We start from the raw sequence: 14,315 nt of genomic DNA, 5'->3' as shown, positions 1-14,315 counted from the left end.
CTATTTGTTTTCAGGGTTTTTGTTTGATTTGCTCATTTGTTTTTGGAGGGAGGATTGGTTGCTGATTCCTTTTTTTGGAGGACCTCCCAGAGTATGACTCTTGGTAGGCCCGCCCCACTTCCCGTTGTGCTGGTGAAGGGGCTCCTATTCCTTTTTCCTGCTCCCCTGGCAGCTGGGGCAGAGAGGTGCGATCATGCCGACACTTACAGGGAGTGGGACTCTGCCTGGAGTGATGGAGGGCAGGGGTGGGGATGGTTAAGAGATCTTTCCAGGAGGCTGAGCTTGCCTGGAGCGTGTGGTGTCCTAACTAGGCTGTTCCTAGGTTTCAGTTCCTGGTTCCTGCCCATTTTCTGACCTTGTCTGTGCAACCATCCCGTCACCTGTGAGACAGCTGCTATCATCTGTCCAGTAGATTTTTTTACTTGCTAGCCCCATTCAGTTCCTGTTGTTCTTAAGAACCCCAGATGTTGGGTAGCACTGCATCATTTAGTGACATGTAGTGAAATTCTCCTGGCTTGTAAATTTTCAACATTGACATGCTGTGGCCCTGTATAAAGGTGTGACTCATTTTCTATCTGTTCTTTCTTCTCTTATCTCATCCAGGCATGGCTTTGCATACTGTCATGGGCTGAGTTTGTTCTCCTCTGTCCTTGTCCCCACCACAAGAAAGAATTAAAGTCAGAGACACAATAGCAAAGCACAGCGAAAGTTTTATTTGAATATACACTCCAAGGGAGGAGTGGGCCAGAGTCAAAGTAGACAAAGGCATCAAACTTTTACAGGAGGGTCTGTTTATCATGTCCTAGCTGGGGCACTTTTGATTGACAGGATGAGGTTGTTTGATTGACAGCTTGTTTGATTGACAGCTCAGTTACACACCCCATTCCTCTTGATGCTCATGTCTTTTCCCAAAATGTACACAGAAAAGCCCATGGAGTGGGGAAAAACCACAGTTTTATTTTAAAGAAATTACGAGGAGGTGTGGTTTGGGTGGTTCTTAGTTTTGCTGGACTGTGCCCATGCTGGGACCTGGTTCGGCCTGGTTCTGATAGGTGAGAAGTTACCTGCCTGTGAAGCCTTTGTTGCCTCATGTGGGACCCCTACCTGCGCAGTTTGTGTGGGGTTTTTTCCTTAAAACTTACCTTCCTCTTCGCCAACTGCTCTTGTCTGTCTCTCTGCCTAACAATATTGTCCTCTGTGATGATGACTCTGAACTCCGTTTCCAGCCCTGACCTCTCTCCTGACCCCAGGGTCCTATATACAACCACCTGTTTGGAAATTTCTATTTGGAATTCTTCAGACATGTTGGACACAACATGTTCAAACGGATTTGTTCTTCCCTCAAACTGTATCTGCTCAAGCCAAAGACCTTGACTCTTCCCTGCTTTCTCTTTCATATTTCACATCCAGTTTTGTAAATTCTATGAAACCATACCTCCAACCCCTGACCACTGCTCATCACCTTCAGTGATGGTTCTAGCCTCCATCTTCTTTCACTTCAGCTACTTCTATAACCTCCTTAAAAAATGCAATCTAAATATTGCCTTAGAATAAGCTGACAATATTTACATATTGTTTGTTCATTCCTCCCCTCTCTAGCCTACACCCATCCCCACCCATCTTCCTTTTTTTCTTTCTTCTGTCTCTTCTCTTTTGAGATAAATTATTTCAACAATTTTTAGAAATTCTTTTAAGATTTACAGAAAAGCTGCAAGGAAAGTTCAGAGAATCTGTATACCCTGTCACCAGTTTCCACTAAAGTTAATATCCTATATAACCTTAATACGTTTGTCAAAATGGAAATTGGCATTGGTACATTACAATTAACTAAACTATAGATTTTATTTGGGCATCAGTAGGATTTCCACTCATGTCTCTTTTATGACCCCAGATCCTACCTTTCATTTAGTTCTCATTTCTTCTTCATCTCCTCTGATTGTGGCAGTTTCTCAATTGTTGCTAGTTTTTCATAGTTTTGGCAGTTTTCAAGAGTACTTATCAGATGTTTTGTAGAATGACCCTCAGTCAGGGTTTACCTGCAATGCTTAATAACATACAAGCCAATTTCTACAGTGGTGATTTTTAAATACCATTCAATAAGTATTTAATAGCTATACATACACAAATAAAACAATATGGCTGTACATGCCACAGGTATTTTCATGATTAGACTGGAGTGAAGGATTTTTAGGGAGAATACCACAGAGGTGAAATCCCTTATCACATCATATCAGGGGCACACAGTGTCAACATGATTTAGCATTGGTGTTGTGAACCCTGATCACTTGGTTAAGACCATGTCCATCAGGTTTCTCTATGAAAAGTTGCTATTATTCCCTTTCCCTACTCTATTTTTGGAAGTGAGTCACTAAGTCCAGCCCACTCTGGAGAATAATTAAGCTCCAAGTATCTACATATGTTATTTGTAATATAATATATGTAAATCTTCTTACCCTTTATAATCATGAAGTGACACATCAGTTAAAAAGAATAGTTCAGAGTTTCCCTGAACACCTGTGGCATGTATAGCCATATTGCTTTATTTGTGTATGTATAGCTATTAAATACTTATTGAATGGTATTTAAAAATCACCACTGTAGAAATTGCTTGTATGTATTAAGCATTGCAGTTTTCTCCATTGCCTTCATGAAAGAAACCTGTTATTTTCTCCTTCTGAGACAAAGGTTGGCTGGGGGAAAGGGGCAGAATCATTTTTTTACTGCCCTTGGCCTTCTTTTCTTCCTGGACTCTAGGAATTCTCTTCCTGGATTTGAGAAACCTTCATGTATCCTCAGTCTTATCAAGAGATCACAAAAAGATAATAGAGTTTTCAGACAGGATTAACTCTTCCTCACCTTTATTTTCAACGTATGTTTTTGCTAGTTAGCACTTTTCAAAAGGGGGGCAAAGGAGATCATAATACAAGTAAGTAATGATACACAGCAATTCTGTGAACTCAAGTCGCTGAAAAATCAATATCAATGAAAATAATTGTAAACATAGTAATATTCTTAAATATATTCTTACAACTTCTTTAAAACTGTGGTGATTAATAATTACTTGTTGTTTAGATTGATGCTTCTTAGCCTTTTTTTCTCTTTTCTCTCTCTTCTTCCCTCTAATTCTTACCTGATACTGAACTTTTAATGTACGTTCCAAATATACTGAACACACCTTTGGTTTATGACTTGGACCAATATCATATGTCTTATCTAATTATCTAAGTATGTGTTAATGACCTTATCCTGACATTAAGAAAATAAAATGATATACACACACAGTGCCAGAGGGGCTTGGGCAGTAAATGCCATGATGCTGTCATTTATGTCTGACTGGTGCAGACTTACCAGTGTGTGGTGTCCAAGCAGCTGCTCCTTGCTCAGCCTGCAGTTGCTTAGCCCTCCTGATATTTGCAGCCTTTTGCAGCTACTGTTCACAAGGTCTTGGCCACAGCACATTCATTTCTCTCACTTTATTACCATCACATCTGATTCCAATTTGCTACCAAATTGAGTTTCCAGTCCCGCGCCTGACATTCAAGCCGTCAGGTGGATTAGCTCCTTCGGCTTGGTTAGCATGGAAACTTCAGGTCAGTTGACAGTGGCCTATTAAATGTCCTTTGCTCCTCATCTTGGAACCTCAGCTGCTGTCCCATGGCGCAGCAGTGCTGGGTTACCCACTGTAACCTTTCTTCTTGTTTAGAACTCATAATTCTGGACCGATTGGAAAGGCTTCTGATTAAACACAGGGTTGGTTTGTATCCCTTATCTTGCTTTCTCAGCAGCTTCTCAGAGTAAAGCAGCCAGCTTACGGTCGGGTCATTTGGTGGAATATGATTGAATGAACTATTTGGGGATCATTCATTTGGCCTTTTCCCTCTTATATCTTCTGAGTGATCTATTTGCATGTAGAGTTGAGATAACATCTGACTTATTTTTTCTGTTATTAATGATAACACCTCAAGCATCCCTCCTTTTCTTTTTAAGCTGCTGTCAGATCAGCTTACCAGACAGCAGTTTACTCATTTGTGCTCTAGGCCTTTTGCTATGCAGTGGGTCTCTGTAATTCCTTTCCAAAAAAACAGTCTGGTAAACAATTACTTCTGGGTAGTTCTTCTCTTTTTCCTTTTATTTTTTTAACCTGCATACAAAACAGATTTCTCAATGCTTATCATAACCAAAGATACACATATAGAAAATTACTTATTGGTTTCCTGTTTAGATTTCAGTTTCCGAGGAAAACTGTTTCAGTCAGAGGCTTTTCTCTTGTCGTGAGGGGCTTTAGTAAATGAGGTATATTTATGTTTCAGAATAAGGCACCCAAGTTTAGCAAACACTGTGATTTCTTGAGGATGAAAGAAAAAAGCGAAACAACAACAGAAATGAAGCATTTCTCCACTGAACACTGCAGCCCTTGAAAAGAAAATTTCCAAAATAGTTATTGGAAATAGGAAGAAGATACTCTAATTCTAAAATTGTTGATGGTGTCTTCTTGCAATTAACCAGTGATATGATTATTATAACTTTCAAAATATATTTACCCATTAATAAGTCAGGCATCTTATATTTAAAGCAGCATCCTCCCCTCTAATCTGCTGTTCTCAAGGCCATTTTCTGCAGGTTGTGCTAGAGTAAATTGCACTGTTTAGAAGACAGATCTGAGTCCACCGTCCATGACAAACATTTAAGGATCCAATAGAAATAGGGGACAAGAAAAGTGAGTTTGAAGCTGTGGGGGAATCACCTTTCAAAAGATGATGCTCAGGCTCCTGGAAGGCAAGAAAATTAATGATAATTATGGGAATGAAAAACTAAATTTCATCGAGTCTTTGAAATTTACAGTGTGCTCTTCTTGAGTGTAAATAGCCAGATGACTCATTGCTTCCTGTTCTTTAATTATTGTCATCAAGTCATCATTTTTGAGGGCCTGGGCTTTAGACCACTTCATTAGTGGATGGAGGGATTTCTGCCTCCCTTTTTTCCTGTTTAGTTGGTTGGGCTGTTGGCTTGTTTGTTTCTCTGTTTCTCTTTCACAGCCTCTTTATAGTCAGATAGATCATGATCTTTATTTTCTGTAAGTGTGCGAGCACAATTTTAAATCTACAAAGCACTCTATTAATTGTGTTGCCGTCTGGTTATCGTTTTAGAGGTTCATTAACCTACTTTTAAATATCCTAAGTCATAAATCACATTTGTTTTAAGAAACAATACCAGAAGAAAATATTATGCTTTTCTTTTAAAGTGTAAATTTTGGTATTCATAATGTTTTATATGAATTTATTTCTGTTGGGAGCAAATAGTATGATTTAACTGACATCTCCATTTCACCTTTTATTTAACTATAATCCTGCAAAATTTCTCCTCCTCTTTATATCTGTTTCATCTTCGGATAAATCCTTTGATTCTTCAGATTTTCCTTATGCTCAATTATATGGCCATGTAACACAACTCAGTATTTTACAGTTGGTGCTTAATGTCTTTTCTGGAATTTAGATAAACTGCATTTGTACTTTAAGTACAAAGTATAAAGAGAACAATGTGGAAGGAATTCAGCATAAAATTGTAAGTTTAAAATCTTTTCAGTATAGAAAATGCCAAATCAAGCACAGTGAAGGATGATATATTTTATGTTACCCATTTGGTGTCCTAAGTAGTCCAGGGTTAATGTAGTATCTCACATGTATGTTTTGTTTTTTCTTTTGCAGAAGGAGCTGAGTCTCCCCAGAAGAGGAAGTTTGTAAGTAACAAAATCCCGTTTCCTTATTTATTTATTTACTCATTCACTCATTCATTCTTTATTTATTTATTTTTGGGACAGTTTGTAATGTGATTATTCTTTTGACTTGTTAGGTTTTCTGTGGCAAATGGAAGATTAATGATAATCCATTGAATTAAGAAAGCAAACAACTTTGCATTTATTTATAAATACCAAATATTACTGATTTCAAGATAGTTTGAAAAGTGTCGAGGGTTTGTTCCTAATGAACATTGTAAGCCAAAATTGATATTTATTCCTGGGAGAATCTTGATTTAAATTAAAAGAAAATTCTATTAAGTAATCAAGTAAAAACATTATTTGATCTGCAGATAGTACAAATTGATCTGAATCAAAAATTAGTGCTCTTCTGTGATTTGGAAAATCTACTATTGTTCTTTGTACTGTTGATTTTATGCAGAGTAACTGACATATTTTTGTATTTGAATTGATGAGGCTAAATGTTCCATTATTAGACCTAGATCTTACTGAACTGATCCATGTAATGCTGTTGTATTAAAATAGCAGATTTATGAACCTTGACTTGAGTTCTTTTTGGTGTGTTTCAACCTTTTTAAGGCTAATAATATGTTTGCATAAGTCATAGTACTTTTCATTAGCAAGTGGTAGAATGAAATTCATTGCCCTTTATAAATTTAAGGAAGATTTGTTATCGGTTAATATTGTGTAAAGACTGGTCTAGAAATATTTGGTTTGGCACCTAATTTAGTGGATGGGACAGCATCCTTTTTAAAAAATAAGCATAATATTGAAGGTAAACTTATGCAAATGCAAATCCTAACTGGGGTTAGAAATATATATAGTGACCATTGAAAGATAGAATTCATTCTGTTGACCAAATTTTGGAAGATTTCAGCCTTTGCATCTAGAAACCAAAAACTTCATCAGCCATGTGCATATCACATCATTACTATCCGTTTTGGTCCCAACGTTTTTTGGGTTTTTCTTTTTTTTACAAATTTAAGCTCCTGGGAGGATCCTGGATCATTATTTTTGAAGAATGTGCCTAAATAAATTTCCATTAGCTCCCAGCCTGTATGTTTGTGTATTAGAGGTTAATGGCCTACCAGTGTGCCATAGAAAATGCTTCCCTTCCTCTGCATCACGATTAGTACTCTTTTCCCTAAACTTGGAAAAGTACAACTGTTTTGATATTTCCCATCATGATGAGAAATAAGAAACAAGAAAAATCGAAGTAAAATATTATGAACTACCTTTATGAAAGAAAAATCTCTTTTCTCTTGTACTTTTATTTAATGCGTAAAGCATCCTAGGTTTTAAATTCTGTTTCAAAACTTTAGAACTTCTATCAAATCTTTCTTGTAGTCTTTATAATAGATTGTACTTTTTTCCCCCTCTTTTTGAGTTAATGTTTCCTTCAAATCATGATTAAGGGGATGTTAGCAAATTAAATCCCCCCATATGTTTAAGGGCCGTATCTCCTTTTGCACTTCTGAAGTCTCAATTCTGTTAATGTTAGTTGATAGCCATGAGTTGATGGAGGAAATATATGATAAAGAAAATATTTAAATCTGTCTATTTGAGAGCATCTTTGATCTTTAGTGGAGGAAAAGGATGATGGCATAAGTTTGTTTGGAGTCCATGTTTGGAATCCTTAGAAGAAAGATAGAATTACATTTAAACCATTTGAAATTTTCTCCCTCATAAAAATGGATTGATCTATCAAATGATGGGAATAAAGCATAGCATATATAACAACCTCTACTTTTTTATAGTGGACCTGGAAAAAGAAATACTTCCAAGTGAAGCAAAACAAAAATAAACATGCTATGTTGTATTTTCTACTAAATACAAATATTCCCCAAAGAATTAATGATGTGTAATATAGATGTTCTGGGACTTAATGCCGCTCGGCATTTTCAGTGACCACCATACAGAATGCTCGTAATTACTCTTTATGCAAAGTTCTTTTATGAGTTTAAGCAAACAAAAATACTTAAAAAAATAAATGCTAGAGTGATTTTAATACAAACCTAATGACTAAGGGCACAGTATGTCTTCATTAGGTTTTGGCGCTAGCCAACATAATGCTACCTGATTATTAAACCTATGAACATTTCCTCAGTTTATTTACTGCATTGATGCCTCCTGCCTAAATGCCTCCCAGAAAGATTGAGGATTTGGTACTGCTGTTCTGTTGAGTCTTCTTTCCATGTTAACAGTGAGCAACTGCACAGTGTGACGTATTCCTCATTGTCTGCGCTTACACAGCAATGTGATTGAGATTGTCAGAGGGTGTATGTACCTTTAGAAAGACTGTTCTCTTGGAAGGAGTCATCTGATTTTGTTGTATCTGCCTCTTCTAATTATATGTCTTGAAAGGTAATATTTTAAAAATGCATTTTCATTATTCAGACACTTATGCATTTATTCAATTTTTTTAAAAATTAGTTTTGCTTTAAATAAGCTTAAAGCTCATTTATGTCTGGGATCATATTTTAAAAATATATGTTTTATATGTATATAGATAAAAACTTTATATATGTATATAAAGTTTATAAATGTGTTAAAGTTTTTATAAGTAAAAACACAGAAAACAGGCCTCTCTTTTTATTAGTAATTAAAAGTATAAAAAAGCAAACTGTATTGTGTCTAGGAAAAAGTAACTAAAAAATCTGCTAATCTATAATTTTATGATCATTTTCTCAAGAACTATCTGGAAGTTAGTGTTTCATATAAGGTTTAAAAGCTTGCAAAGGCAATGGCTGACTTTTTTTTTTTTATGGTGCAGAGGCCAACAGATAAAAGAAATCAGGGGAGCTGCCTTCCAAGCAAAATGTTACTAAATAACAAGTTATCCCAGGTCAATTTTCCAGAGGCTTTTCCAGCCCTTTACCAACTCCAAGGCTCCATATCCCATCTCTAGTCTGGTTTTCTACGAAGCTGCATTTGAGCTTGTTCTTTTTCCTTTCAAAGACTAGTCATTTGCCAAGGCTCTTGATCCCAGGTTCTCCCAGCACTTTCTCTTTCTCCTTGGAACTAAAGCTGCCATATTTTCCATTCCCCTTCCTGTCAGCTACCTGTCAAAATCTATGTATCCTTTGACTAAATCATGATGTAGTCCTACAATGAAATACTAAATAGCAGGTAGAATGAATGAGTGTAATTATCAAAAGTATAATTATGAGCAAAATCTATAAGCAAATTCCAGATACAAGATAGTATTACACTGTAAGATTTTTAAAAATGCAAAACAAGATATTATATTGCTTCTGAATATAAACATTTTCAACAAAAGTATAAAAATATGCATGGGAAGTCAAACTGTAAAAACGTGCATGGGAAACAAATGCATTGATATGTACAATAGAGCTTCCATATCAATGGAGGGAATTAAAGAAATGGGATTGGAGAGGGTACTACAGGATCATTATTAATGTGGTGGGATGTACTTGGGTGTTTATAACATACCTTCTATATTTTGATGTTCTTGAAATACTTTATTTAAAATGCTCAGTAGTTATATGAGGTTAGAATTAAAACTGTCTTAACCATATAAGTTTGGAGACTTAAGAATAATTTGAAGAAAAACTTTAGACATGTTAATCTACTTTGAATGAAAGAAATGTATTGATTTTTCATTTTGTTTTTTTGTCCCATGATAAAGATTGGTCCAAATGAATATAAGTTTACAATAACTGGTATATTTGCTGTGTCAGGTACCTATTGGTTAATGTCGAAACATCATAGGGAAAATTATAAATTTTGGTATTCTTGAAGTGCTTGTTATCTACTCTGGAGGTGGAGGAAATAAGGGATATGAGATGATAGAATATATGATGGTATGTTATAGCATTAGCTGCAGAACTAGATAGGTTGTTGTGAATTTCTAGCCTTTTAAGACTATTCTTTGTCTTTCACGATTGCCCTTAACAGTTGTGTACACAGGGTAAATGTTTGTAAAATGATCACCCACCAGTCTGTCTCCCCCTGCTAGCCTGTGAGCCTCCCAGTGGCGGGAACTCACACGCCTTTTTCTCCCCAGTAACTATCAGTGTCTGCTGCTACCTGAGGACCAACAGTGATCCCAGGGCTCTACAACTTATGCCAGATCTTTCTTGGTTTAAATTCACTGTGGCACACATAGACTTTCTTGACATTATTTTGTTTTTCTAATGACAGTAAATCTAAACAAAGCTTATTTATAAAAGCACTCAGAATGTTGCGGGTCCCTTATCTAGTCTTCACCCATATTCAGAACTTGGGTCTAAGTGGAGAAACTCTCCAGGAGGTATTTGTTTTCAGGCAGGGTAAGTGGGAAAGGGTAAAAGCGCGAGGTGTGAGCCAACAGATAGTTAGGGGCAAGACCAAGTATCCCTGGCAGCTGCCCATTATTTTTAAAAGACCCCTTTGTGTTTTGTTAATTGCCCAAATAAACAGCTCTCCAGGACAGAGAGAGCTGCTTTTTCATGGAATTCCCAGGAGAGAGGAGCCGGAAATTGGTTGGGGCCAGCTCCCTTGCCACCTCCAATCTTGCTTTCTAATGATCTTTCATATTACTCCCCATGTGAGAAGAAGGAAACTTCACCATCTATCTTAGTCAGTAAATTCCCCCTGCTACTTAAAATAACCTTTGCTGAATATCTTTTAATTATGAGCATGAGTGCATTGTTTCATGGAGCCCTGTATGTCTGGGATCCATAAAACTATCTGCAATTATCACTTTGTTTTAGTAGAAACAGTGAGTGACATTTGGTCAGTCTCCTGGCTTTATGGTCTCTGGCTGTACACCTTTAAAGGAGTATGCAGCAGCGGGAACCCTAGGTGGGAGCGGCATCTTGTGGGCACAGAAGTCCTGGGAAAGTGTATTTCTGCTGCTGAGGCATTCCTGGGAGTGTTGGACTTACTAAAAGGCAATTTAGGAGTCTTCTTGGCTTATTTCAATTTGATCTAGCAACAGTAACTATTCCTCTAGTATCTATTAATTATTATCTGATAACTTCCTCTCTGAGGGTTTTGTTCCTTCTCCATTCACCCTTTCCATTCATAATTATTACTATATTCTCAAAGTGGTTGGGGCACCTAGGGCTGGCCTTGGAATAAGCAGAGTAGGTGTCTATCAGCATACAGTAGTTGGAAGGTCAGCCAGTAAGTCTACCTCCCTGTTCATAAAAAAGACAGACATCTTGAATATACCTACCACAGTGACCAACATCCCTTAGTAGAAATTCATTATCTTGAATCTTAAAGATATTTTCTTGTCAGCGTCTCATAGAAATGTACATATCTTTGGACTGAGTGTCACTGAGCTGCATTTTTATAGCAGAAGACATTCATTAATGGGATGCTGGTGGTGGGCTGGTGAGAGAGGGGCTACTGAATGGGGGAGCAGCTGTCGAGAACCATTCTGACACACATATAAATTAATAAGTGTATGAAAATGCAGGAAAAACTGTCCAGGTGTGGGTTGGAAGATGAGAATGAGCAGCAAGGGGAAAGGGTGGTGCCCAAGAGTGGTCAGGACTGCAGGGGCCGTGGGGCCTGAGGGTTAGCACAGACACCTGTGGAGCTGGGCCTGCAGGACTTGAAAGATAGTTTCTCTCACTGTAGATACATTGTACTGAGTGCCCTGGACTAGGGTATTTCTTAGATTGGAATTCCTCATTTTGAAACATGGTAGGAAGTGACCTTCAATGTAATTGAATAGGCATGTGTTGATGTAATTGGCACATAGGGGTCTGTGAATTTTTTATGAAGACTTACATTCAGGCCACTTGTGTCTCAGCCAGAACATACTACCTTGATGAGCTATTAAGAAAAGTAGTGTGAGTGAAATGAAGGTATTTCTGGAATGCCAGGAGACGGAATCACCTTGGTTTTACAACTGAGTTGAATTAAATTTGTGAGATTGTCAGCAAGGTGATGGCAACAGAGGGAAAGGGCTTAATTCAAGCAAACTAAAGGACATGGAAACCATATTTGGAAAAGTTTTAAAATAAATTTACTTTTCTTCTTCGTAATTTCTTCCCTCCCACCCCCACAAATTTTGAAGCAAGAATTCAAAATACCTATTGTCAAAGCCAAATGGAAGAATGTTAGAAACCCAGAAACAAATGAAGAAAAAATTGAGTGTTGCATCTGAATTAGCATTTAAAGTGGCATGTTTATATGAAAAGAGAATGGTGTAATATATCCTGAGAGTAGAGAGGATTTCAGACTGTGAGCGAATGTCAATTGCATTTATATATTCATGGCATAGCCAGTTTGGTATTTGGCATGTCTTTGCAGTATCCCTTATCATACCAGCATTCGTCTTCTGTGAAGTGGGTAGGGAGCAGACCAGGGAGATGGAAGCAATGCAGGTCTTTTCTTCTTACCTTTGAAAATTATAGGAAGACCTTAGTTCTGTTCAGGGGAAGTGGGTTAGGTCACCCAGGGAGGTTTATCAAAATAATGTGTGCATTTCCAAATGCACTTGGGAGTACAAATCAGAATTCATGTGTGTGTTGGGGGTGGAGTCAGGGGAAGCCAAAGGCTTGTGGACTTTGAGCAGATTCTCAAGGTGAGTCTAAAATGTTGCACCGGTGTTGGTAGGAGAGCCTTAGGGTGTGTGTAGCAGCCAAGTGAGTTTCTGGATACCCAGTGGAATAACTTGTTAGCAAACCTGAGTCAAACAGGAAGTTGGGGAGAGTGTTTCAGTGAGCAGCACCTTTTCAGCAAGACAGGTATAGGGGAACCCACTGAGGCAAGTAGATACCTGTGCTTTTCTCACTAAAATCCACCTTCTCAGGTATGTTTATTCCATAAGCAGTTCAGATGATGGACTCAGGAGCTGCTCTGCAGGGGTTCAATCCTATCTCTGCCACTTAACAAGTGGTGTGACCTTCACAAAGCTACTTAAGCTCTATGGGTCTCAGTTTCTTCATCTGTAAAATGGATATACTACTCACCCTGGAGTGTTTTGAGGATAAAATTAGTTAATATTTGTAAAGTCTCAGTGCCTGGCATGCAGTACATACTATGTTAGTGTTAAATAAAACACTAGGAATTAAGCCCCCTGCCCCAAATCACTTATTTTTGTCCTGCATAGTTAAGGAAAAGGCTGCAAAGTAGACTAAAGATGTTCCTGTACAGCCAGAGCATTTGAGTAGTGTTTTCTGAGGGGCTGTCCAACTCTTGTGTTGATGGAGAGGAGTTAAAGAGGGCAGGAGGGCAGTTGGCCCCCATCCTTGGGTAGATTCTTTCACTTGTGTCCTATAATGGTCAACTCTGGTAACAGAAAGTTTCTAGGTGTGCGACAGAGATGGAGCCCACACATGTTCTGTCTTTGTATCATCAGTGTTGTGAGGCAATTCCTTGTGCTCAGCAGTCCCCCTTCCAGAATAACCCATCACTTCAGACCCACCCATCCTTCTCAGTGTGGGTACAGGTCACTTCTTAAAATTATGTTTTGGCACAAACAGATGTAAGGAAAATGAAGTGGGCTATTATAGATGTCCATGTGGAAAATTTTAATCATAGGATTTCAGAGCTGGAAGAAACCTTAACAGAAATCTGATTCAAAATATCTTTGATAAGTGAGGAACTAACAACTCAGAGGATTTGAGGTTTGCTTTTGCTCAGATAGTTCCTTGACTGAACTGTGACCAGGATTTAGGGTTCCTGCCCACCAGGCACTGCAAAGTAACCTTTCTTGCTTAAGAGCAATACAGTTGAGGTAGGAAGAGATAATCAACAAGGGTGTAGGTATGGTATGTTGTGTTTTAAGACATGAATTTTAGCATCGACATCCCACAGAAGGGATCAAATAAAGGGTAGACCTCTCAAAGAAGGCTTGACTTCACCATGCTCATCTTGGCTTCTCTGAACAGCTTGGAAAGCATGGCCTCAAACTCTGCAGAGTTTACACTTACAGCTGCAACCTAAAGGAAAACCGTGAGTTGCACGCAAGTGCTACAAGGACGCCAAGTGTCTTCAGACTGATGAAGGGACTAATGATGGCCACACCACTGAGGTGTGGCAGGCCCAGCTGCAAGTAACTGGCAGTCCCCAAATGTGTCTATTATCCAGTGAGCCATGCGAACAGAGTGGCTGAGTCTGTATTGTTTCCCTTAGTCTGTCGCGCCAACATAACGCAGGCCCTCTGAAGGAGCACAAGAGGTGGCCAGAGCTGGGAGGTTTCACTTGTGTCTTGCTGCTTCTCCTCAGAATTTCTGCTGTTTTCCTCTGCTGTTCTGACTCCTGTGAATTAAACGTCCAGCTCTTTTACTTTTTATGGCAGTTGACTGTTAGACCTAAGCAGCTGGGAAAACATTTTGGGGTTTCTCTCTCTGCTTTTCTGCAATAGGGTCCTCACACCTAGAGAATTCTGGTGATCATTTCTTTCACCTGGTTACACATACCCTGTCTTTTAACATGTTTTTATGTAAAGTTGCCTCTTCTGGGAGGATGTTGAGGACTTCTCCATGGTTATGTTTTGGAACATAAGACATGTCTAGAGAAGATGCCAGCAACTGTACACTTTCCTTAGTGGACTTCTAGGCTCTACCTCACCTCATATGTCAACCAGGTAACTTGA

General features: G+C 38.2%; 1 protein-coding gene across 15 annotated transcripts in view; it reads left to right on the top strand.

Annotated features, from left to right (window-relative positions):
- The window catches only part of MAST4 (microtubule associated serine/threonine kinase family member 4), a 525,532-nt gene that overhangs the window by 274,743 nt on the left and 236,474 nt on the right, over nucleotides 1-14,315 (top strand). For all 15 annotated transcript variants that reach the window (XM_073235555.1, XM_073235554.1, XM_037026097.2 and 12 more), the window contains one exon: nucleotides 5,706-5,737. In XM_073235555.1, the coding sequence (XP_073091656.1) occupies nucleotides 5,706-5,737 (32 nt within the window). The remainder of the gene's footprint in view (nucleotides 1-5,705; nucleotides 5,738-14,315) is intronic.

The sequence above is a fragment of the Manis javanica genome, chromosome 1 (genome assembly GCF_040802235.1).
Source record: "Manis javanica isolate MJ-LG chromosome 1, MJ_LKY, whole genome shotgun sequence".
Lineage (NCBI taxonomy): Eukaryota > Metazoa > Chordata > Mammalia > Pholidota > Manidae > Manis > Manis javanica.
Note: the sequence above shows the minus strand (reverse complement) of the source record. Positions and strands in the feature narration are given on the sequence as shown.